This window comes from Sinohyriopsis cumingii, chromosome 15, assembly GCF_028554795.1.
Source record: "Sinohyriopsis cumingii isolate HCF-2022 chromosome 15, ASM2855479v2, whole genome shotgun sequence".
Classification (NCBI taxonomy): Eukaryota; Metazoa; Mollusca; class Bivalvia; order Unionida; family Unionidae; genus Sinohyriopsis; species Sinohyriopsis cumingii.
The window spans coordinates 77,404,372-77,431,356 of NC_142975.1; the positions used below are offsets into that span (position 1 = coordinate 77,404,372).

At 34.7% G+C, this 26,985-nt stretch overlaps 1 protein-coding gene across 1 annotated transcript in view; it reads right to left on the reverse strand.

The window, feature by feature from the left end:
* The window catches only part of LOC149782120 (uncharacterized), an 83,382-nt gene that overhangs the window by 22,888 nt on the left and 33,509 nt on the right, over window positions 1-26,985 (reverse strand). Inside the window, exons 9-13 of the mRNA XM_089935069.1 lie at window positions 24,691-24,726; window positions 22,412-22,468; window positions 19,099-19,158; window positions 14,077-14,124; window positions 7,471-7,719 (exon numbers count right to left, since the gene is read on the reverse strand). Coding sequence (XP_089791195.1) covers window positions 7,471-7,719; window positions 14,077-14,124; window positions 19,099-19,158; window positions 22,412-22,468; window positions 24,691-24,726 — 450 coding nt within the window. The remainder of the gene's footprint in view (window positions 1-7,470; window positions 7,720-14,076; window positions 14,125-19,098; window positions 19,159-22,411; window positions 22,469-24,690; window positions 24,727-26,985) is intronic.

A 26,985-nucleotide genomic window follows, 5' to 3' on the forward strand; every position in this document is an offset into this window, starting at 1 on the left:
AATACATGTCCCAACTGCTCCCATCTAATTATAATACATGTTTTCCTGCTCAAACAATCTCGATCTTGCCTTCAAGACAGAAGGAAGGTAAAAGTGTATGAATATGAAATGGCACAGTTTATTGATTCAACAAGTATTATAACTATTCCTTCCTGGGTTCAAGAATATAAAAGTACTTTACCAAAATCCTGACCAAGACTTTCGTATGATTTTGATTTTGTCTATGAGGCAGAGCAGGGATAAAGATATATATGGATATGAACAAGCAATGATTAATGATTCCACAGTCAAAATATGAAAGTTATCCTTCCCATGAGTTTAAATGATGATGATACAAATTTACATACAAAATTTTTAACAGATTCTCAAATGACCTTGACCATGCCATAGGGTTAAAGGGTAGGAAGTTTAGTATATGATCTTGATCAAGTCAGGGCATGCAATTTATATCCAATCTGCTAGATTGATGGTTCTGCATGATATCGTGAATCTTTAGTTACAAATCTGACATGAAATTAGGTCATCACACAAAAATTCTATTGACAGTGAGGATGTTCCACAGAATATTAGGTCACAATGAAACAATAGTATTTTGTCCCAAGAAGAACTAGCTGATTCATGAGCAATTTGCACAGGTAAATTTACCAACCCATGATGAAGATTACATACACACACACACGAGTACCAGTTCTGTGATGCAGAACTAATGGCGTTGTGTCAATTGCAGTGAACTTGACCTTTGACTTTTTGACACCAAAATCAATAAGCATTTCCTTATCCCATGGAAAAACCATCAACAAAGTGTAGTCCAGACATGTAATATAGAACTAATATCACTGTGTAGAAACCATTATAATTCTTTCAATCACAGTGACCTTGATCTTTGTTGATTTACTAGGAACATAATTTCTGAAACGTTTCTTCCAATGAATTGGCAATGTATACTAAAATTCATTTTTGTCACCAAAATTAATAAATTGTATTAAAATATCTCTGCTTTGTTTCACTTTAACTCCAAAAGACCAGGATAATTATAAAAAATTCAAAATGTTGGTGACAAAATTTGTTTAGGAACATTGTCTGTCCTATCAAGAAAATATACCAGTCCGATGCGGGAGCAACAGAAAACTAGAATTATCAGGGTTCATTCAGAATTTTGAATGAGAAATTCAAAGACTTTTCCCAAACTTTCAAAGACCACAAACATAGATTTCCAAGACCTATTTTCGCTAACATTTTGTATACAAGTTATGTTATATGAGAAAACAATGAATGCAAAGTACTACAATATTGTTTAATGATAAATGAAACTGAATGGGTCATCAAAAGAAAGAAACCAGGAAAACTCTACCACATCCAAATCTAACAACCTTGGACAATTTTATTTGTGATTATGGAAAGAATTAAAATGTTTGGGTTTATTTCAATTTTCAAAGACTTTTAAAGACCTCAGGGCAATCTGCTCGTTTACCCAAACTTTCAAGGTCTTGAAAATGCTACCTCATTTTTCCCAAACTATCAAAGACCTTCAAGACCATATGAACCATGTTTATGTACACCAGTCCACTTCTACCTAAGTTAAAACCTTGTCTGAATCATAATTAATAACTTTGCAAACAATGAGTATGATTTAATTTTTTAACATTTTAGGATGTGGGCAATTTATTTTAGTAGGAAATCTTTGCTTTCACTTACTTGTAGCACAAATTTACTTTAGTAAGACAAACTGTGTGCACTGTATTTACTCACTTAGAAGTCGAGTCCAACTACAAAACAACATAGACCCGAATCTGTCATCACTTTATGCATGGAGAGAGTGAGTGAGTGATTTTTTTATTTTTAACGTAGCTTTACAATTTTTCATTCATATCGCTACGATGTCTGCAGTGTGGCAGTTTATAGTGATGTCTAGCACTGGGGCATCATGCCGCAGACATGTAGCATGATGTCCCACCCAGTCACATTATCCTGACACCAGGCCAACCAGTCCTAACACTAACCTCTTAATGCTGAATGCCAAGCAAGGCATCTGTTAGTATGGAGAAAGAAGGGGAGAGAGATAAAAATTTGTTTAGGAGTATTCATGTAAATTTGGAAACAAAAAAGGACAGCAAGAGAGGACCACAAGGTTGATTATCTCCTCAAAACTGCCACAACCTTAAAAAAATTATTATTATTATTATTATTACAGCTGACACCATCTATGCAGCACATGCTCTCTCTGTCTGCTGTCTCACTGTGCAAAAGATTAATGTTGGCTATTTATTTACTTACTGCAAAAGGTTGAGAATTATGTTTCATAAGCTTACTGTCTCAGCCTAACAACTTATCCACTCAAGATAACTAGCAATACACTGATGACAGCCTGTTATCATAACAACGTATCCACTCAAGATAACTAGCAATACACTGATGACAGCCTGTTATCATAACTTATCCACTCAAGATAACTAGTAATACACTGATGACAGCCTGTTATCATAATAACGTATCCACTCAAGATAACCCACAATACAATGATAACAGCATGTTATCATAACAACTTATCCACTCAAGATAACTCACAATACAATGATGACAGCCTGTTATCATAACAACTAATCCACTCAAGATTACTCAATACAATGATAACAGCTTGTTATCATAACAACTTATCCACTCAAGATAACTAGCAATACACTGGTGACAGCTTGTTATCATAACAACATATCCACTCAAGATAACTCACAATACAATGATAACAGCTTGTTATCATAACAACTTATCCACTCAAGATAGCTCACAATACAATAATAACAGCTTGTTATCATAACAACTTATCCACTCAAGATAACTCACAATACAATGATAACAGCTTGTTATCATAACAACTTATCCACTCAAGATAACTCACAATACAATGATAACAACTTGTTATCATAACAACTTATCCACTCAAGATAACTCACAATACACTTGTGACAGCCTGTTATCATAACAACTTATCCACTCAAGATAACTCACAACACAATGATAACAGCTTGTTATCATAACAACTTATCAACTCAAGATAACTCACAATACAATGATAGCAGCTTGTTATCATAACAACTTATCCACTCAAGATAACTCACAATACAATGATGACAGTTTGTTATCATAACAACTTATCCACTCAAGATAACTGCCAATACATGACAACTTACAATTATTGTCTCTCACTAATAACAAATGTTTTTAACATTATCTTCCACAATGCAAACATTTAGACCAGAATGAGTTAGTTTCCAAAATTTTTTGACAGCCTTACAAATTACATCCAAGCACTTAATTGGAACATAATCAGTCATTCCAGTGCATGCTAGGAAAAGACCCTGGATGTAAATAATGACAACTTTTAAACTGTTCTTAAGCTGTTCTTCTGTCAGCATTTGTTATTACATTATACCAACATTATTAATTTCACAATATCTCCATAAGGTACCATTATATGTGCCAGTATAACAGCTTGTGATACTAAAACTTAAAGATTACTTTCTTGAAAAATACCAAAAGTTGCATGAGAAACATAAAAAAATGAAAAAGCACAGGTATTTCAATGATGAATGAAATGTTATCTTAAGTTTTCAAAGTGCATCTTTCATTTATGTTCCACATATCTATCCAGATTTTCTGTCGGTAAATTTTCCAAATGTGGAAAGTAACACAATGATTACATCAGCTGGGGTGAAATGATTCACTGCTATAACATGCATCGATACTTTTTGTGCACTGATACAGATATCGATACAAAAGGTGGAGGATCAACAGAAAACAATATTTATTGCATAAAAGTTACTTTAAGCTTCAGCAGCTATGAATAATCATTGGTCATTTGCCTTGTTATTCTTTAAATTGAGAATTCATCAGAGACAGTTGTTGCAGGTACAGGTATTCATTTTTGTTACTAAGAATGAAAAAGATTATTAAGAATGTTCACTCACTTTCTACAAATTAACAGAGTGATATCGTTCACAATCTGCCTGCACCCCAACCCCACCCGCCAATTCCATGCAAATTATCTTATCCTGGCAGCAGGTTCAGCATAAAGGAGACTTTCCAAATGTGTTCCACATGTATAATGAAGTACTTTACATGTTGTTTAATAGCCACTTTTATGCAAAGTTTCTGTGTTGATTTGATTTGCATCTTGTCAGCAATGGTCAAATTCGAAAGCTGCTGTAACAGTGTCATGCAATGAAATATGTTACACTGAATCCTCACAAGAGGTTACTGTTTTTTCAGTCTAGGACTAGCTAGTCCAGGTCAATAATAACCACCCATCAGAACTTAATGTACCTTGTTCCCTGTGTGACAAATAGGAAATATTAGCAAAGCAACAGAGAAACCTCACGCAAAAGTGGTCTTTAATTGATCCGTAAATTACTTAAATAGAGATACTGCCTGGGCGTGCGATTGTGTGAATAATGCAAAATTTGTATGAATTTGCACACTTGGAGGACAGTGATGTGTGAGAACTCCCACAAATTAGTTGACAGTCATGAATATGAAAATGTACTTGGTGCAGTATAAAATTTTTATTTAACCTTTAAAGTGCCGTAAGTCTCACCAGTAGAGGCATCATAGCACTTGTCATGACATCTGTTCTTCAGGTATGCAGCTGTTTATACAGCTTGACGTAATGGTTGTTAAGCTATATTAAATTGGCACATTGTGCCCTGGAATAAGCATCATGTCATAGTTTGAACCTTGCAATAAGGAAGTTTTACAAATGCTTGTTTTAAATATGGGCTACCTAGAAAACCCCAAACAGCTGATTCCCAGCATGGTTCATTTTCAGATGAGCAATTTCATTCGGTTGGTGACAGTGATGATGACAATAATTTTGAAAGTTATGAAGTGTATCAGATTATTGGAGCCGAGAAAGTATTGCTGAGATAACAGTGAGTGACTGTGCCCAACAATGGTGTGAAATAGGATGTCAATGGACAAAGCTAGCATGCTGGTCAATGCCCCTTTGAAAATACGTGTATAAATGGAAGAATACAGAGCCTTATTTAAGACAATTCAAAAGCAGAATGTAATTTTCATTTCTTTTCTCACCCTGTGGGATCATGTGCAACACAACTATATATCCCTATCATGGTTAAGATAAAATGAATAAATAAGAATTTAAAAAAAAATTAAATTACGAAGTAAAGAACTTTATATGATCAAAATTTGTGTATGAAGAAACCGACTGTTGTATTGATCGGCTTATAAACCCTAATACAGCATTATGGAACAGATGAGAAATGTGGCCTAATAGTCAGTAAAAAACTGATTTAAGAAAGTGAAACTTTGGCAGAGCTTATGTTAGTGAAAAATCTTATTTTAGAGCAGATAAAATATAATACCTGTGAACTCAGGAAAATAGTATATAAGAACCATAAAGAACAGTTTCCCAACTTATTCAAGCTAAGCTAGGTATGTATATGCCTCTCAGACAGAAGCACAGAACAACATTCATACAGGGATAAGAAACAGTACATTCAGAAACAATCAACAGCTTTATTGCTTATACAACTAGAGGCGACATCTTTTAACTCATTAATCACTGGAGGTTTTTGTGATTTTCGCCTGAAATGCAGGTAGGAAACAAATTCTGGGGGCTATTTCTGAATACATCCTAATACATCAACTTCCAAGAGATTTCCGGTTAACGTAATACTTAGTTGTATTACAAATGTCATTTTATTGGCTATTTCACTCACGCATGAGCAGAAGGGTAAAAGTTGGAGATTTTTTTTGTTGCTTAACAGACCCATTATTTTCGTATCCAGACCACTTTTGATTCCAAATGCTCATCTTATCCTACTTTTTGCAATGATTCATCTGTATGTGTGCAGTTCAGACCAGCATGCCTTAGATCTGAGGGCAAAAAAATCTAAAATCCGGACACAAAATCAGATTCTGACAACTGGCAAATTTTTTATGGAAAAAATAGGGTCCAAAAATTATGTTTTTCCGTCTGTATTTTGTAGTGCAACAGAAAGTCCAGAATGTTTGGCATCATTGTAGAGCTACCTCTGCCTACCTTTCTATAATACCACCCACTTTAGTGCATTTTAAATGACTATGACACTATAGAGCTCGGAAGTAGGCTACTACCTCCTGACGCGTAAACGAGGCACCAGGGGTTAATGAGTTAACAAGGGTTTCAGAAATTTCTTACAAACTGTTAAGGAATGGCTAAGTTCGTAATTTTGTAATTTATGTGCAATGTTGATGCATAAGTGATTAAATATGCAAGGAATATTCAAATTTGGAGATGTCATAAAATGCACCCATTAAAGATTTTGATTTCAATATAGCTCTAACCGAGTGGAGCAGGAAGAAAGAGAGATGGATACTTAAGTGTTAGGTAAATGTTTAACTATGGCTGTTAGCTCCTCCCACTCCTTCTTTCTACTCTCCCTTTAGTTTGGAGATAAGAGGGAAAGCTCCCCTCATCAGATGAAATCGTTCAGCAACTCTGCTTAAATCGTACAAGGGCAACAAATTTGGAATGTATCTTTTTATGCTGATATATTTAATCAGTGGCTGAATGGAATACATAAAGTTAGCACAAAATCAACCATGGGAGAGGGGAAGATTTCAATCTGCATATGAAATTTACCTTCTGTAAATTTTTTATTATTTTTATTTTGTAGAATGGGAGTGGGTGTTGTCAATAGTTTTCCTTCTTCACTAACAAAATCAAGTAACTGTGGCAAAAGCAGAATTTTTTGTCTGCAGAAAGTACAATGTGATAAATTTATTGGTATGCATTCCCACTCCCATATCCAGACTTGCTCCAGATGAGATTTCATTGCACGAAGAAACTGCATCATTTCTTCTGTTTTGAAGATAATATAATAATGTCTTCTAAGGTTCAGTGAGACATGAAACTGGTAATAAGGTATTTTAAAGCATTCATGCAGTGCAAAACAAAGGGTGTAGTGGCTCAAGTGAGTTCTGTATCCGTTCAAATGGAGCCTGCCGTAAATGGCCCAAAACATTCGAAAAAATCAATGCAACTAATATGTAGTCTGTTTTAAAGTTTTTTTTGTTATCTTGTCCAGGATGTGAATGGTATATAAATAGATGCTAAATATATGTCTGTCTGTCTGTCTGTCTGTCTGTCTGTCTGCATACTGAAAATACAACCATTAAATCAATACACCTAAAAGAGCACCATCTACAACTGACTGAACTTCCACAGTTGAGAGGACCATGAAGTTCACATGTGTATCAATAATGTATCATATTGTAGACAGCATATTGGGAATCTTATTGATACATAGCACAAGTGTATCATTTCACCCCTACACATCAGAGTCTCGTTCTGAGAATGTGTACATTCAAATTTCAAATGAAAGAGACAAAGATGTTCCAAATGCCTTAACCACTGTTCGCAGTCAAGACATTGTGCTCTATCCAACATTTGCACAGTCTGTACATATTACTTACAACCATTGGTTCCACTCTGAGGATTCTCTTCAACACTACGATGCTGATTTAACTCTAACTCCTTTCTTTCAGTCTGATCAGTATCCTCCACCTGTTTTACTTCAGTATTATCGTTGTTTTGAACAGATTCTATCTGTTTTACTACAGTGTTATCACTATCAAAGCTAGTGCCAGAAATGGTGCTTAGGGTGACACATCCATCGACCAAAGCTTCAATCCTAAAATTACTACTAGCACTGGATACTGGCTCTGGAAAATTAAATACAAGGATGATATTAAGCACATTTTGTTTTAACAATAGAGAACTGTCTTAAGACAGAACCTGCAAAATGGTTTCTAAACAGTGATGGTCCTTTACTACAGATTTTTCAGCTTCAAAAGCATAAACAAGAATCAAATTGTGTGTTCTCTTCAAGGGAGGTCTTTAGCACAGATTCAACTGCAGAATATTATTACATCTTGTCAAAATAGTATTGAAAACATTTTAATAAGCACAGTATTTTATTAAGCAGGACAAATGAATTAATAAAAATATTATGCATATTAATAGCAAGACACTATTAAAAAATACATGTAAGCATGATGTCAAAATACATGTGATATACATGATGCCAAATCTGATATTGTATGATGCCATATTACAGATAATATACATGATGCCAAAATACGTGTAATATGCATGATGCCATGCAAAAATACATGTAATATGCATGATGCCAAAATACATATAATATTCATGTCATGCCATAATACATGTAATATGCAAGATGACAAAATACATGTAATATGTATGATGCCAACTGTATGTAATATGCATGATGCCAAACCATTGATAATATACATGATGTCAAAATACATGTAATATGCATGATGCCAAATATATGTGATATACATGATGCCAAACTACATGCAGTATGCCTGATGCCAGAAGAGAGATAATATGCATGAAGCCAAAATAAATGTAATATGCATGATGCCAAAATACATAAAACATGCATGATGGAAAAATGTAAGTAATATGCATAATGCAAAAATACATGTAATATTCAGGATGCCAAATGCATGTGATATGCATGATGCCAAATTACAGATAATATACATGATGCCAAAATACGGATAATATACATTATGCCAAAATACATATGATATGTATGATGCCAAAGGGAGAAAATATTGTCACAAATATATTAAATTAGAAACATTTAGTGATGCAAAAACATTCTGATATACATGATATGAAATTTAAAATGTCTATTTTTTTTTAAACATGCATCAACAACTTACAAACCTCACATGATCTGAAGGCATTAATTGATACTTTTCAAGAAAATTACTAGTGGTACAAGACACATCAATCATAAAAAAAGAGAAGTGTATATGTGTGTATAATAGCTGTATAAACTGTAATGTTAAAATATATCTAAAGCTACCATATATCCTCACTTACAAGTTGAGTCCAACTGAAAAAACATAGACCTTGATATGCTATCATATAATGCACCAACAGGTGAAGGTCTATATTTTATTGATTAATCTGAATAATCTGCATAGACCCAGATCTGCCCAAACATGATGCAACAGATCTGGGTCTGAGCAATTTGCAGTTTTACTTGACTTTTAAGGAAGTACATACAGTAATGATACCACAAGAAATACATTTAAATGAGGTATGTTTGTCCAGATGGACACTAGCATTGTGATATCAAGACAGTCAATGAGTCATTATATAAAAGTCAAAGCAAATTTAAAATTCTCAGATATACAATGACTATATCTGGGAAATTCTAATTCTGAAAATTTGGGGATTTTTATGGAAAGGTAAAGTTAAGTTTGTGGGGGCGGGGTCACACAGCTCAATTTCAATTTTGTTTCAGTCTATGAAGTCCTCAAAATTATTGCAGAATAAAAATATCTGTGATGCAGTATGGCAAATCCATGTAAAAGATAGCTAAACTTAAGTCTGTTTGGTTAGAAAAAGGCTTTGTTCAAGCCAGGCAGAGATTACATTTAATGTGGCTGAGAAATCCCACTGACAAGAGAAACCAATTTTTCTAGTAAAATATGTTTCTTCAATAAATAGTTACCCAATCATAATAACTTAGGAGAACTACAACTACCTTGCAAATCAAACACCCAGCCCCATGCCCAGGCTAAATTCCTTTTATCAAAAAGCTAAAAGTTATCTTCCACCTAGGTGGCAGTTGGAGTAATCTCCACTTGATACCAGGATTGGTGCCAAATTCTGCAAAATTATCACTCACTACTGGAGTGGAAGGTATGCTCTCTATATGGATGTAATGTGGGGAGGCTGGGAAAGTACATGTGCATTAAAACTGGATAAGTATTATCAAAAAAACATTTTACAAGAAAAAAATTGGTTTCTTCTTCAAATACATTACCCAATCATAATACCTTATGAGAATAGGTAAGAGATGGAGGGAGATACATCCCCTTACCCCTGAGAGACCATCTCCAGTCCCTTAAAATATGTGTGACAGCTTCTAGATTACCCGACTGGAAAATAGACTCCATATATCAGGGAGTAGCTTTGAAAGGGAAAATTTTCCCTCCCACAAATCCAGTGAAGTCATGAAGCTGCATCCTTATGAATCTGTTGAATGACCCATAAAGGTAACCATCTGAACCATGGGTAAATGTTCCTTCCAATCAAACTGAGTCTTTTAGGATGCAATATCTCTGATAAAAACTTGAGATGTGTAATTGGATCTCCATCCCATGACATGTGTTAGAGAACAGTTTTGTTCATATGCAATACTGTGTTGACTATCCCAACTTCATGAGCCAATATGTTAAGCAAATTCATTGGTGTGGGGTTATTCTGATATGTCAAAAAGATAGCCCATTTTATTCAGGACAAAAGTGTCTGTGTTGATTTATCATCCTTCCCCTCGTCTGAATGCAAAACAAGGAGTTATCTGCCTCAATGCAATGGCTCGGTCTTCCTGAAATACCACTTCCGAGCTCACACTGGGTCCTGTATATGACCTCGAGATGAAGTGTCCAGAATACATAGGAATTATTACCAACATATGATTACCCATGAAAGGTAACCTGTTCTTGGCAATGAAAGCAAGGTGCTTCAAAAAAGTGATTCTGATCCATCTTGCTGGAACTGCATTTAGATGGGTCCACCAATAGGAAATGAATTCACTGATTTTGCCTGACAATTGCCAAAGCAGTGAGAAGGCAGGATTTATATGAGAAGTGAACTAGTTAAGCTCTTGGGAGAAGTTAAAATGTTGTATTGTTCAGTCAGGTTAATAACCATGATAAATTCCACTAGGGCAAAGGATCCAGTGTCATTGGACAGGTGAAATCCAAAATGAGTAGATGAACAGATATGCTTTGGTTTGTCTGATATCCCATCTTCCATGATAATACAGTGTGCCAGTGATCATGGAATGGTAGGTTTAATTGTGATTGGTGCCGTTTCTATTAGAAGGTTATAGAAAGTTAGCTATTGAAGTATGGAAGTCTGCATTGGTATAAAGAGCTCTTGTGTGCTCCAAGGAGATAATATTCAATTGCCTTCATACACCTCTAAGGTGGATGGCCATCTCACTTGAGGGATTCTCCACTGCTTGATGTTAGAAATGTTTATTCCTAAGGACGTATATTAATAAGATCCAGACATGCAGGTTCAGTAACTCTGGGTTGGTCTGAAACACCTGCCATGATCGTGGTTGCTTAATGCAGATGAGGGAATATCTCAATTCCTGGCAATTATGTTGTGAGATTGATGAGACTGATTCAAGATTTCCCATTTGAGTGGAATAATCAGGATAAGGAGACACTATCTTCTTTTGATTCCTGTATCAGCTTCAGGTGTTGGAGAAGTATATACATTTGTAAATTCCGGTCTAGTAGGAGCATCGATAATTGAGACCTATTGGAAAAGTCAGACAAAGGTTGGATTTTGGCATTCCACCTTGTTGCCAATAGGTCCATCATGGGTTGATCCCTTCGAGCATCTACTGAGTGAAAACTGATGGATGAAGAGACCATTCCATTTGTATTCCTTCTTGCAGGATAATGAGTCGGTTAATACATGAGTCAGCCTAGGATATGTTGAACTTAAACGTGGGTTTTTCATTGAGAACACCACTTCAGAAAATCCCAAACAACAATATAAAGGTCTGGGGACTTGGTTCCTTATTTCTGTTTCAGATACAGTATAGCTCACATAATTTTTAGGAATCCCATGCATCACGATAGGGGACTTAATCCCTTCCACCTATGCTTTATGTAGTTAGGCTTGTCTGTAGTGTGTTACTCAGCACAACTGGAAGTAATAACTGATAATTACACAGGATTTAGCACAGATTCTGTTATCAAGGGGAGATCACTCTAACTGCCACTTAGATGGGCAGATAATTTTTGGCTTTTAACCTGAAACGTTTTAGCCTGGGTGAGGCTGGATTTGGATTTGCATAGTAGTAGAAGTTTTCCTAATTTCTTGTGATTGGGTAAAGTAACTGAAGAAAAAATGAGAGACCATTTTCAACTCCTATGGGCCCAGTGATTTTACTGGGAAAATAAAAGGAAGTAATGTATAAAATCAGTTTGCAGGAATGATGTAGTGCATTAAGATCAATATACGGTTTACAACTACATATTGAGAGGTTAATTCAAAAAGAAAATATGGATCTTTTAGACTTTGTTAATTTGAAAACTATAATGAAAATAAATAAATAAATTCCTTGTTCTAGTATCATTGATTAAAAGTTATACATATTTGTATCTGCACCCTTATAGTTCAGGTACTCCTATCAGTTAGAATTAATTATGATGTATAGTTTCTGCTGTGCTCATATGAAAGTCATCATCAAAATACATGGAATAATGTCCATGAAGGCAAATAAACCAAAGTTTGTCTGAGGAAAAAGTGATTATAGTATGCTGTGCTGTGTTGCTTAAATATGTAATAGAAATGTAAATGAATCTGGTCTTTTTTCTTCTTCTTCCAAACTGAAAATGTATATCTTGAAATGGAAATAATCTACTTAAGGAAACTAATATAAATTAATCTTCCTTGATTATTTTTTAAAAAAAGGAATCACTGGGTAAAGGGATTGCACATTGTAATAGTCACAATTGTTACTGTTCACACCTGGTGTAGTTTGTCATTCTATAACTATAATACTAAATATTTCACCATGAATATGCATTAGAATATGATGATTTATTTAATGGTAACCCAACAATATACACATAATGTTCAGAATTATTACAAAGGAAAGAAGTATTGTTATTGGGACTGTAACTTTTGTCATGGAAGGAGTCCTCGACTACAACTTTCAGAATTCTATAGAGAACGATGGACACATTCATCTGGTCTGTGTGTCAGCAACCTATTGCATGTTTGTTAATGAAGGCATGCCAAACTCTTTGGAAACACAAGCAGTACGAATTGTAGTGTTTTATTGTATGGACTACAAATTATAATTAGATTAAAGGGTCCACAATGACGCAGCACTCTATGACTGAGCAGACCTGGCATTGCAGTTATAAAAGGTTGCCGATGCCTGATCTAGTCACTGTTGCCACTTGACATTTGAAATAGGGGTGTAGCTAGGGTATGACACCCTACCTCGTCAAGATGTATATCTTACTCGTCTTTTGTTTAAATATGTACTGCAGTTTTAGAGTTACAATTAAGAAGTGAAAACATGTCATCAAGTGGTGCATTCGATTACTGTAACCTTTACCTTTCAAGTTTCAGTGTGAGACTGGTGGTGGTCTATCCATGAGATATATTTTGATAAATTATCATGAAAATTCCTGAGTTACAGTCCAGACAAAGAAACAATTTGCAGACAGACATGTAATGCACAATGTGAAGAAGCATCAATGCACCCTGGATTCAGTTTAAAGCATATTTAGTGCTACTATCAGTTATAACAACATGAATTCAGTTCTGTTTAATTATTCTGCCCTCTGAAACGCACAACAAAGACATAAGGAATAAACCTGTTTAGAAAGTGAATGGAATTGGTCATTTTCAATTGTAGATGCCTTTGTGTGCTTAAACCATTAACAGATCATTCATGCCAGCTTTGAAAATTATTATGCAATTTTATCAAAATGGGTTTAATTTTTTCATTTCATGTTTACACCACTACGACATCATCAAATCATTCTTAAAGAATGTTTATGCATTAAGTAGGAGGAGGGGAAAGAGGATACAAATATAATGGAGTTTTTGTTGAACAACATGGTTTTAGGGCATTGGAGAACTTATGCATTAACATCGCTGCCTCCCAATAACAGTGACACAAAGAATGCAGAGTATAAAAACAGTTGAAAAGAAGGTGTAGAGTTTGACTGAATATAATGAGAGAGAGAGAGGAAGAGAGAGAGAAAGATAGAGACAAAGAGAGAGAGAAAGAGGAAATGGACAGGAATCATTTGTGGATCAAATGTTACAAAAACCATTTAATTCACATGTGTTTAAATAGACAAGTGAATGCCAGCAGCCATTATTTACTGGGGGGGGGGTTATAACATGAACTTTTGACCATATGCTGTAATATTATGACTGAGTGAATGATGAATAGAAAGCTTATGTGACAAGAAAATTCTTACCTTCAGACGCTACAGCTTGTGCACCATTAATATCATTTACTTGTGGGTCTGTAAAGTTCACAAGAGATAAGTTCAGTCACGAAGAAAATATATTATGTATTGTCTAGTCTAGGTAATTCAATCTTTATTGTCTACCTATGAACAGTAACAAGTGCCACTGTTCCAGCAGCAAAATTGTGACAATGGCATCATCAGTGTTAAAGTCCTATGTTTTAGTTTGATAGTTTGATACAAACAAAATTAAAGGCACATAATCAAAGTCATGCAAGAGTTTTACAAGTTAGTCTGTTGCTCATAAAGTCATACAAGAGTTTTGGTGGCACCCTACAGTTTCTTATTTTGCATAGGGTTAGAATTTTAAAGAAAAAGAATTTACCTGGGTTTCCTCACTGGCTATACTGGCCTATTTTTAAAAAAGACCTTGTATATTTAGGTATTGTTCAAAGAACCTTTAATTCCCTTTATTTTGTTGTATGATTGATGGTTGTAGCATGGGTTATAGAATATACAGTTTGACCTAACTTCAGATGTGAACCTTTCAAAAAACTGCTAGCTCCACTTGGTGGACTTCACAGGTAAATTGTATTAAAAAAAGAGCCAATAACTCTTTTTACATTTGATATATTTGCTAATTCATCCATTGCACTTTCAAAAGCTGGTATTGTCTAGGTGGACAAAATTCATTTTCCCCTATTTTAATAGGTTCTAAAGAAAGTGTAATTTAGACTAATTTAGGCTGATTTTTTTAGCATAAGGGAGTAGTCATTTTAATTCGATTAGAACATGTACAATTTCCATAAGAACAATATCCAAAGAAATGTCAGCCACATTACAACAAAGTAGCATAGAGGTATGCCAACATTCTCTCCACTGTGCATGTTTCAAATGCAAACTTCACCATACATGTGTCACTCTCTCAGAAGTACATAATAACTGGTGACAGCCCCCTTTACAGGTTAGTTTCATTTCCATAATCAAAAGTCATGCTAGGGCTTTACAAGTAAATCTCTTGCTCATAATCAAAGTCATGCAAGAGCTTTACAGGTTAGTTTCATTTCCATAATCAAAAGTTATGCTAGGGCTTTACAAGTAAATCTCTTGCTCATAATCAAAGTCATGCAAGAGCTTTACAGGTTAGTTTAATTCCCATAATCAAAGTCATGCTAGAGTTTTACTAGTAAATCTCTTACTCATAATATAAGGCATCCAGATCCTGATGATACACGTATAAACCTATTTACCAAGTTTTACTGAAACTGAATCAGAAATAGGTACCACAGAATATCAGTCCCTATTACATTGCGAGGGTGGGCAAAGATCCCTTTTCATTAGATAACAGTATACGGTGATATCACCTATAAAGTGATCCACTATTAGTACTCCCATTAAAATCATTATAGTATGGGAGAAATCTAATAATATGCACTTATATCCGATTGGAGCCAAATTTAGTTGAAATTTGCTCTCCAGAGTTGCAACAAGCTCATCTAATCAAATACAAGATTACCTCATAGATCTTGCTCATAATCAAACTCATTAAAAATGAGAAAAACAGGACAATTTGACATTTTTTTATATCAATATCTGATCAGAAACATTGATTGCTAGTCTAAGAGTAGATGAACCCAACCAATCAGAAATATTAATTGCTACAGAGTAGATATAAATCCAACCAATCAAAAATTATAATTGCTAGAGAGTAGATGAGCCCAACCAATCAGAAATATTAATTGCTAGAGTATATCAGCCCAACCAACCAGAAATTATAATTGCTATTGAGTAGATGAGCCTAACCAATCAGATGCAAGATCATGTGATTAATAATTTTGAATCTTGCTCATAATCATATTCGAGTCTGATCTTATGATATACTATATAAGCCTATTTACCAAGTTTGATCAATTTCAGTCTCTAGAGTGGTAAATTAAAAATTCAGCCTACTAGATCCATTATCACCTCAAGAATATAAACAGGTCTCACTCACAATACAAAATAATCATCCAACATCTTGATGATATTAACCTACTTTGCAAGTTTATTTAAATTTCGACCTGAAACACCATCTACTGAGTGGCAAGATCCTCAGCCAATCAGATGCAAAATCACCTCATGAATATACATAAATCTTGCTCATAAAAAAACTCACTGGATATCATAATTACCAAGTTTTAGAAGAAAAAAAAATCAGAAACAGAGTTGCTAAAAGTGTTGGCAAGAACAGCAAATCATATGCAAGATCAACTAATTAATATACAATGTCCTCTCCTCATTGTAGTGTTCACAAATACTCACAAATCTACTATAATACAGGTACAAGTGCAGATCCCATTTTTTAAAAACAAACCACTCCAAAAAAGACCCTTGATTGTTTTATCATTCAGATATGGTTGTTAAGCCCAGAAATTTGAAATCATCATGAAGTTCACAACTTTTAATAAGAAGTCGTACCTCTGTTATATTTTCTTTATTTTAAAAGAAGTAGCTGATACACTGTAAATAACACTATATGAAGAAATACTGATAAATTAAGATATTAGTAATGCCGACTAATGACAATACTTTTAAGAAATAAATATATGTTTATTAAGCTTGTCAAGTGAAATTCATGTTTTAGTTTTATCCTATTTGGTTTCAAATGTTAAAAGTGTCACATCTATGCTCTGCTCATTTCCAAGTGTTTCCAAGACAACCTAAGTGCTGATTTTGTTTTGATTTCTGGTTCTGCAGCTTATTTGTTGCATGAAAATTTTCACAGATAGGGTTCATTATGTTGAAGCAAATTCCAAAGTCTGTAGTAAGGTTTGCTACAGGATAAGCAGAAACTTCACTATTACATGCAATGAAATCATATCATTATTTTACTAATAGAACAAAAACAAACATGACAAGTTATGAAGCTGAATGATGGGAAAATCATATGCAACTAATGCTGCTATTTGAACTGTGACGAAGACAAGCAAAAAAAGTCTCAAAGAATAGCAGTCAAATAGAATCTAGCCAGCTTCAGCTGATTTGTGATAAATAATTTTTAAAAGTACATTGTACAGTAAACCTTCATGCAACCTCACATAGTTCATCACAGTTTATCAGAGCAACATAGGGCAAAGCATGTCACCAAAGATGCAGTTTAGGCCAACACAGCATGTCACCAAAGATGCAGTTTTGGCCAACACAGCATGTCACCAAAGAAGCAGTTTTGGCCAACACAGCATGTCACCAAAGAAGCAGTTTAGGCCAACACAGCATGTCACCCAAGATGCAGTTTAGGCCAACACAGCACATTATCAAATATGCAGTTTAGGCCAACACAGCATGTCACCAAAGATGCAGTTTAGGCCAACACAGCACATAATCAAATATGCAGTTTAGGCCAACACAGCATGTCACCAAAGATTCAGTTTAGGCCAACACAGCATGTCACCAAAGATGCAGTTTTGGCCAACACAGCATGTCACCAAAGAAGCAGTTTAGGCCAACACAGCACATAATCAAATATGCAGTTTAGGCCAACACAGCATGTCACCAAAGATGCAGTTTTGGCCAACACAGCATGTCACCAAAGAAGCAGTTTAGGCCAACACAGCATGTCACCAAAGAAGCAGTTTAGGCCAACACAGCACATAATCAAATATGCAGTTTAGGCCAACACATCATGTCACCAAAGATGCAGTTTTGGCCAACATAGCATGTCACCAAAGATGCAGTTTTGGCCAACACAGCATGTCACCAAAGATGCAGTTTTGGCCAACACAGCATGTCACCAAAGATGCAGTTTTGGCCAACACAACATGTCACCAAAGATGCAGTTTTGGCCAACACAGCATGTCACCAAAGAAGCAGTTTAGGCCAACACAGCACATAATCAAATATGCAGTTTAATCCAACACAACATGTCACCAAATATACAGTTCAAGGCGATTTCCAGATAAGAATTTAACGAATTGAGTATTTTATTCATTGGTTTGGAACTAATTGCATTTTGTGAAATTTGATGGGGTATTTTGTGAAAACCACAAAAAACAAGCTTACGATATCAAACTAAAAGTTAATATCAAGATGTTAATCATGCATTCTAAAATGTGTACAACAGCTTAGTAATCAAGAATAATTTGTGGTGCATTCCATTAAATGGGTCAAACTGAGTGTTCTTACAATCATCGAGTAATATAATTTTACAAGTGCATTGAATATCTGGAACTTGTTGAAGAGCATAGATTATATTGATCAAACGCACCATCATAAAACATGGACTGTGCTTGTAGCAGGATTAATAAGCTGACATCTTTGGACTGGTTCGCATAATTTGAATTCTTTATAAAAAAAAAACAATTTCTTTATGCATATTTAGTCAACTAGTTGGATATGACACAAACTTTTTCTGATAAGCTGCCATTTATCTGAACATTCTTTGTGTTCCCTGTGGATATCAAATAGTGGATGTTCTAATCTATCACAATTTTATGTATGGCATTTGCATAGTTTCAAATTCATTTGTGCTTCTTAAAGCCTTGTCATGTATCCATACCATCAATGTCCCAAAAGATTTGTAAAACAGTGGGAATCTTTTACCAGTATCAACACTAGGATTAAAATTTTAACAAATGTGGAGAAAAGAGGAAATAGCTAGATATGGCTGCCATAGCATCGTTGTTGAAAACTGTGTTATCTCCAAATCTCCTAAATGGATGGTATTACAGACATGGGGTCTTTCATAAAATATTTCTTAAGGTGTCTAGTTGGTCTTAAAGAAAATGGTGCCCTTCAGAAATCCAATATAGCATCCACTATGAACATCAAACACACCAAAAACTATTATATTGTCATGAAAACATATCCTGGCTACTTTTATCTAAGTATGACTACAATTATGTCAACAAAATTTTATTTGTCAATCTCATGTGGTTTTTTCACTATCTTGTGAACAAGCTTCTCGGGACAGAAGGATGGACATGATCAATTCAAGATGATCCTACTGCAAGCAACAGTGAAATAAAATAAAAATTAAGTGAACAGATTTCTTACCTATTGATGGCATGCGTTGTGCATCCACATTCTGCGTATCTTGTGCACCTCCAGACTCATCTGTAAGAATTAATAATCAAGACATTTTTTATTTTACACTATCTTTAGACACATCTGAAAAGATGAATGATTAAAACATTGTTTAATTTTAAACCAACTTCAGACACAATTGTAATGATTAATTATTAAGACCTTGTAAAAATCAAAGTATGAAATTTTTTGGCAACTACTCCACTAATTAATGATATTTCATGGAAAGAAGACATTTGAAAAATTAAATTCATATGAAATCTTATCAATATGACACTGTACACCAAATATGGTGCAAAACAAGGGCCATAACTACAAATGAATGTGTGGAACACTGAAAACTGAATCACTATAAATTTACATATCAAATCTGACTGAAATCCAACAATCTTTGGTGAAGTTATATGATGAAACCAAAGTTAAGAAAATTAAGTGGGTTGGTGGGTGGGTGGGTGATTTAATGAGACATCAGCACAATCAATGCTATACATCGATAAACAAAAGCAAGGTAGCAAACTGGGTAAAGGCAGAAACTTTGCCGAATAGCTAAGAATACAAACCACAACAACCATTAGTAGATATGCAACATAAAAGAAAAGATATTGCAAAACCTCTCCAGGAAAGGCAACAAAAATTAAGAAAAAGGTGAACATGGGTAATTCATTAAAACACAAGATCAAAATGTTTCAATATAAAATGCACTTATTCAAAAAAAGACGAAAACCTCATTTGGAACATCATCAAAGGGCACATCCTGTGCCCAACAGGTTCCTCCAGCAGTTGCCTCTTATGTCACACAAGGGTACATTTGACCTATTATATATCCCCAACCCTGTGGGAGAATAAGGGGACTGGGCAATCAGGGGCCATAACTCCTGTAAATAAAATGACGGAAATCAAACTCATTCAAGGTCTCATAAATATAAAGCTGCAAGTGAAATAAATTTTTGGCTGAAAAATATCAATGTATAGTAAAGTTAAGCTGTGGAAACTGGAATTAAGACAGCAGGCAACCTGGAGCCATAACTCTTGTCATTGATGTCATAGAACACAGGAATTAAAGTTATTCAAAATCTTGTCAGAATGAAACTGCTTGCCAAATTCAAGTGATATCCTACAATCCATAGAAATGTAATCTTGTGAAAACCCAAGTTAGAAGGACTGGCAATCATGACAAATTGATAACACCAAAACAACCATTAATGATGATGTGGAATGCTGAAATCAAAGTCTTAAATCCTTGGTTATGTTGTGGAAATCAAAGTTAGGGGAAGGACTGTAAGAAAATGTAACACTCTAAATCATGATTTAAAAAGCTGAAATCAGCATCATATGAGGCCACAGCAGTATCAAACTGCAAACAAAATCTGGCTGAAATCCAGCCATTCTCATTCAAATTGAGAACCAAATTGCTGAAATACCTGTCAGTCGACAGGTATATTGACAAGAGTACTAAAGGGCTCTGCTGTCTTCAAGTGAAGCCTGATAAATCTTCATGAGTTTTCTTTTATTGTAAATAAAAATACTTATACTGAAACAAATAATCACTTAACTGATTTTAAATTTAGGTTTTAACTATTTAGCATGGGAACACCAAAAATTTATGCAGCAGAGCCCTTCACAGAGGAACTTGTGTTTTGAAACCAATGTTAGGACATAAGCATTCAGGGGACATAATTCCTCTACATGATATGGAGGGCTGGAAATAACTCCTGCAAAGTCTCATCAATGTGTGTGGGTGTGGGGTGTGTGTTTGTGTGTATGTGATTTGGATTTTTAATGTAGCTTTAACAATTATTCAGTCATATCACTACCATGTCTGCAGTGAGACAGGTTATAGTTATGTCTAGCACTGGGACATTGTGCCATATATATGTAGCAGAAATATAGCACCATGTCCCCACCTAGTCCCATTATCCTGACACCGGGCCGACCAGTCCTAACACTAACCTCTTAACACTGAGCACCAAGCAAGGCAGCTGATAGTACCATTTTTATGAAGTTTTGATATGACTCAGCCAGGGTTCAAACCCACAACCTCTCACATCTGAAGCAGGTGCTCTAACCACTCAGGGCACCGGAGTGCTGTCTCATCAATGTAAATGTGCATCAATAGACAAACTATGTTATAGAATTTCAAGTTAGAAGCATGGTATTTCATAATCATAACACTTCAAAGTGATACTGTGTAATGATGGAAATGTACCTCATTCAAGATCTTATCATTATATCATAAAGCTGTTGAAATATTTTTAGAAGGTTAAACAAATCATAGGCCATAACTACTGTAAATGACATGATGGAACAAAACAAATCAAACTCTTGCAAGGTCTCATTAATACAAAGGTGCAAGCTACATTTGCTTGAAATATAAAAATTTTAAGTAAGCTATGCTGCAGAAAAGAAAAAAAATTATGAGGATGGGAAAATCTGGGACAATAATTCCTCAATGACTTTCAGGAATGCTGGACATCTTATTCATTCAGAATCGCATCAATATAAAGCCAGATTAGGCTGATTCTAAGTAAGGTAATCCTGCAAAAACCAAAGACAGGGGTGATAATCAGGGGGCATAACTCTTTAAATGAATTTGTGGAATTCTGAAAATCAAGCTCATTCATTAATACAACAATGCATCCCAAATTTGGTTTAAATTCAATAATCTTCAAAATAAAGTACTCAAGGGCCACAACTCCTCTAAACAATGACAAAAAAGGCTGAAAATTGAATTCTTTTTCTGTATCATCAGTTTAACAATGCATAACATGTTTGGATAAAATCCAAAAATTCCAGTAAAGCTATTTTACATAGACTAAATCATTGATGGATTAACATACAAATGAACAACCAGTATATTGGGAAGAAAATTTGAATACCATTTACTATCCATTTCTTCAGAAAGTGTATTGTACAAGCTCTTAACTGTGTATCTTTTCAAGACTAATGTATAAACAACAACATCTATACAACCAAATCTCCAAAGTCTGTTTTGATGCTGCAACTGTATTAAAATTAAACATGGCCACATCCACTGCTTTTATACTAAATGCTGAGAAATATAACAAGGTCTAGCACACATCATTATTAAATTAGCTCTTGACGTGTTCCTATTCTGAACTGGATACAAAAAATTGTTTACTGATATATCAGTATACAGGTAATGTTGCTGTAATTAAGTCCTCCATGGTAATTTAAGCACCACTATCCATGTAAACATAAGAATGGTAGGTAACTGTGTAAGATATTTTTTTAAAACAATAACAAAAGAATTAATTTTCCTCACCACATATATTAAAAGACTGGACTTCACTATCTTCTTGTGACAAACCCTGAACCAGAGCTGAAAAATTTAAGAAAATCATTATAGTGTGACTGTAACATTTCACAGCCAAGAACAGTGTCTGTTCACCTAGTGCTCATTATTGAATTATCTCCAACAGAATGAAATAAATAAATTTACATGTACAAACAAATTTGTCTTTGAATGAATTAATAAATATATCTTCCTTCAATAAAGATGGTCTAGATTTTGGTATGTGCAAGCCAAGGCAGACAAATAATTCACTGGTTTAGGTGGAGGATGTAAACAAACCAAATTAGAAAACCTTAAACTAAAAATTGAAAGAAAGTATACAAGTGTGAAAAAATCACTAATTTATTTCATGAATGTTTTAACAGCTCATTCATGGGAAAAATATCAACATTGATGGTTTGTACACATTCATGGTTTGTACACACAATACATCCAACTGTTTATACTGAAATGAATCTCATCTACTTATTTTAGTAAATTGTCAACCATTTAATTTGCGACAAAACAAATGCAATAAATCAATAAATCCAGAAATGATTAAATGGTGCTTTGATGTTAACTTCTAATATGACAATGTTTGAAATGAACATTTTTTTTTTATAACAAGAGACCCTCAAAGGGACTGATCCTCAAATGGTCAAAAAGAATTTCCAGGCATCCATGAGAAGTCCATTTCTTCTCTCCTTTTCTTTTATTTTAACCAGAAAGTATCCGAACCATTTTGGAAATTTTTGAGAAACTCCAATAAACCAAATATTTTCTTATATGTTTGTATTACCACACATTCACAAGAGACCTTTAAGTGCAGTACAAAATTCTGTTATGGCCTCTGACCTTCAATCGGATGCAGGAGGTAGCAGGTTTGAACCCTAGGCAAATCATACCAAAAATTAATAAAAATGGTACTAACAGCTGCCTCACTAGGCAATCACCATTAAGAGGTCAGTGTCAGAACTGGTCAGCCTGGTGTCAGGATAATATGACTGGGCGGGACGTCATGCTACATGCCTGTGGCATGAGTGTCCTTGGACAATGCACTTTACAACAATTGCCTTGGCGCTAAATAACCTACTTGTGATGCTGTCCCACTGAGTACCAGACAAAACACAAAAAATACCAAGTTTAGCTAAACCAATAATTAATAGCTTGTTGGTGGGGGGGAAGCAATTTACTGACTCAAATTGATAAAAATCCATTCATACTTGCTTATGTTATCATGATCACAAGCCAATACTGCTAAAAGCCTGAGTTATGACCACTGACCTTAAAATCAATATCAGAGTGCCGACTGTCAGCTTTTTAATTGAAATGCAACTAATTACAAAGTCTGGTCAAAAGTAACTTTTATATGAACAAGTCACTGTGTTCATAAACTCGATGAAGTTTAAAAACATGAGTCAAGGTCAAGCAGGTACATACAGAATTTCAAGATGGCCATCAAGGCATCATCTAATTTACGAACAACTACATTCTTCCAGAAGGTGTTGTTCTTTATAGAAACAGAATGTCAGTATGATGATCCCTGCTGCTATTTTGGGATGTCATATTAGGACCAACCACACGCCAGCAAGCATCATGTATGTTATACTACTGCAGTGACTATTTTGGGATGTCATATTAGGACCAACCACAAGCCAGCAAGCATTATGTACATGTATGTATACTACTGCAGTGACTATTTTGGGATGTCATATTAGGACCAACCACAAGCCAGCAAGCATTATGTATGTTATACTACTGCAGTGACTATTTTGGGATGTTATATTAGGACCAACCACAAGCCAGCAAACATCATGTATGTTATACTACTGCAGTGACTATTTTGGGATGTCATATTAGGACCAACCACAAACCAGCAAGCATCATGTATGTTATACTACTGCAGTGACTATTTTGGAATGCCATATTAGGATAAAACACAATCCAGCAAGCATTATGTATGTTATACTACTGCAGTGACTATTTTGGGATGTCATATTAGGACCAACCACAAGCCAGCAAGCATCATGTATGTTATACTACATCAAAATATAGCACATTCAACAAGCAAATTAGTGGGAGGATCAAACGGCTTGAAAGTCATGAAGAATATCGTGAATGTGTTAAATACAGAACATACAAATATCAATTTTTAATTTAAACCAAAACAAAGTCTCTTCCAAATATGTGATTATCTTTTAGTACTAAATACTACAATAATCTTGACTCGAAGACAGTTTTAAGCCTATCTATAAGAAATGTAAACTTACGTTTTACTTCAGCTGTAGGCTTTCCAGGTGTTACTTCTGAAACAGAAAACTGTGTTTATCACACCCTACATCCATACTTATTTTTACAAAGGACTGATTGTTACAACCTACTCATTTTACAAGTGTGCATGAGTTGTCTTACCTGGCAGATAAAGACACTTGTAAGAGCAGTTAACCAAAAAACAAAAAATCTAGGTTAGTAGTAAAATACTTTCTGATTCATAACGATATTGAATTTGCATGACTGGAATCCTGTGGCAGCATGAAAATCTATCCAGAAGTAGCAATAACAAGACTGTCCAGCTGGTCACCACAGTGACCATATTGGCGGTCAGAAGGCACAATTTTCATTTAGAACTAGCTAGATGTCATAAAAAATATTGTGGCAATCTTTGTTCTTCAGGAAAAGTGCTGATTAGACTTTCAAAATGCTTCAATGACGGCCATAATGTTTGTCTGAGTGGCAACATGACAACTTTTGAAAATTTTTAGTGCAAAATCTATGTTCATAGGAATATCTATTTAGGTGTAGCAGTAACAGGATTTTCAAGATGGCCACTGTGATGACCAGATTGGATTTCCAAGTGTCACCATTTCCATTGAACACCAACTAGACATTGTGATGAATGTGTGTCAGCAAGTAGTTTAGGAGGCGGAAGAGGAGGATTTGTAACAAATTTGTGCTACTGGATGGTAGACAGACAAGAGGCCATTCCATAACCTACACTTGTCTATCATCATTAGAGCTAATAACTGAAAGGCCCTAAGACCAATATTCTTCATGTTAAATTTTGTCAAATTCTGCATAGCGATTGTTGAGAAGTTGTTTCAAATTTGGTTTTTAATTTTTAGTAGCAGAAACCATATTTGATGACAGATTGGTATCATTTGTATAAATATAAAAGAACTTCATGCTAGAATGTTTTCTTTCAAATTGGTTTAACTCTTTTTGGCAGTTTTAAAGAATAAATGTTTACATGTTTTAGTAATGGTAGCCATATTTGATTATGGATCAGCATCCGCATCAGCTGCATAAATATCAATGGCCTTCATGCCAGAATAATCTATGTATAAATATGAAAGGCCCTCATGCCAGAATGATCTGTGCATAAATATGAAAGATCTACATGCCAGAAATCTCTGTGTATGAATATGAAAGGCCTTCATGCCACAATGCTCTGTGTATGAATATGAAAGATCTACATGCCAGAATACTCTGTGTATAAATATGGAAGGCTCTCATGCCAGAATGCTCTGTGTATGAATATGAAAGATCTACATGCCAGAATGCTCTCTTTATGAATAAGAAAGATCTACATGCCCGAATGCTCTGTGTATAAATATGAACAGGCCTTCATGCCAGAATGCTCTGTGTATAAATATGAAAGGCTCTCATGCCAAAATGTTCCTTGTATAAATATGAAAGGTTTCTCATGCCAGAATGCTAACTTTGGTAAAGTTCTGTTAAGAAAGTTATTTAATTCAATATCTGATGGACAATCTGCATCACCTTTGTAAATGTGAAAGGCAATAAAGTCAGGATGTTTCTTTTAAATTTGCTAAAATTCTGCTCAGCAGTTTTAAAAAGTTGTTTAAAGGTTTTGTTTTTACTAATGACAGTCACACTGATAGTGATTTAGTTGACATTGGTTTGGTGTTATATCTGATGAAGCTGAAAATAGAAAATGTTGACAGACAACACACAAAGGTTGTAAGTGTCCATACCATAAGCTTACTTGATACTGTGGCTCTTTGGGAAAATGTCTTTCATTCAAGCCAATTTATTTTGTTTAAACTAATATAATGGATATAATCAGAGGTTTTTCTATGAATCACATAATATTTTTGTCAAGCTAATTGGGGGCCACAACTTCAACAACAACAAAAATTCCAGTTTTCTCTTCCCTAAATTAAAAGGTCGGTCTCCAAGAAAACAATCACCATGCTTGTAATAATTGAATCTGTGTGGTTGTAAAGGAGTTTCTAAAGCAATTACTGATGAAAACTGCAGTGCTTGTTCTTCGGTGTCATGAAGATGATCCATGCTATAAGTTAGGGAGTGCTCCCTTTATATAACACTGTTCATGGGTGCCATCAAATGTAAAAAGTGTTATAAGAAAAGGAGTGCTCCCTTCTCAAAACTGTTCACAGGTGATGTAAGGGTGATCTAAGTTATGAAGTTATAAGTGAGGGAGTGCTTCCTTTTCATAAATTGTTCATGGATGCAGAAACATGATCCATATTATAAGTGAGGGAGTGCTCCCTTTTCATATATTGTTCATGGGTGATGTAAAA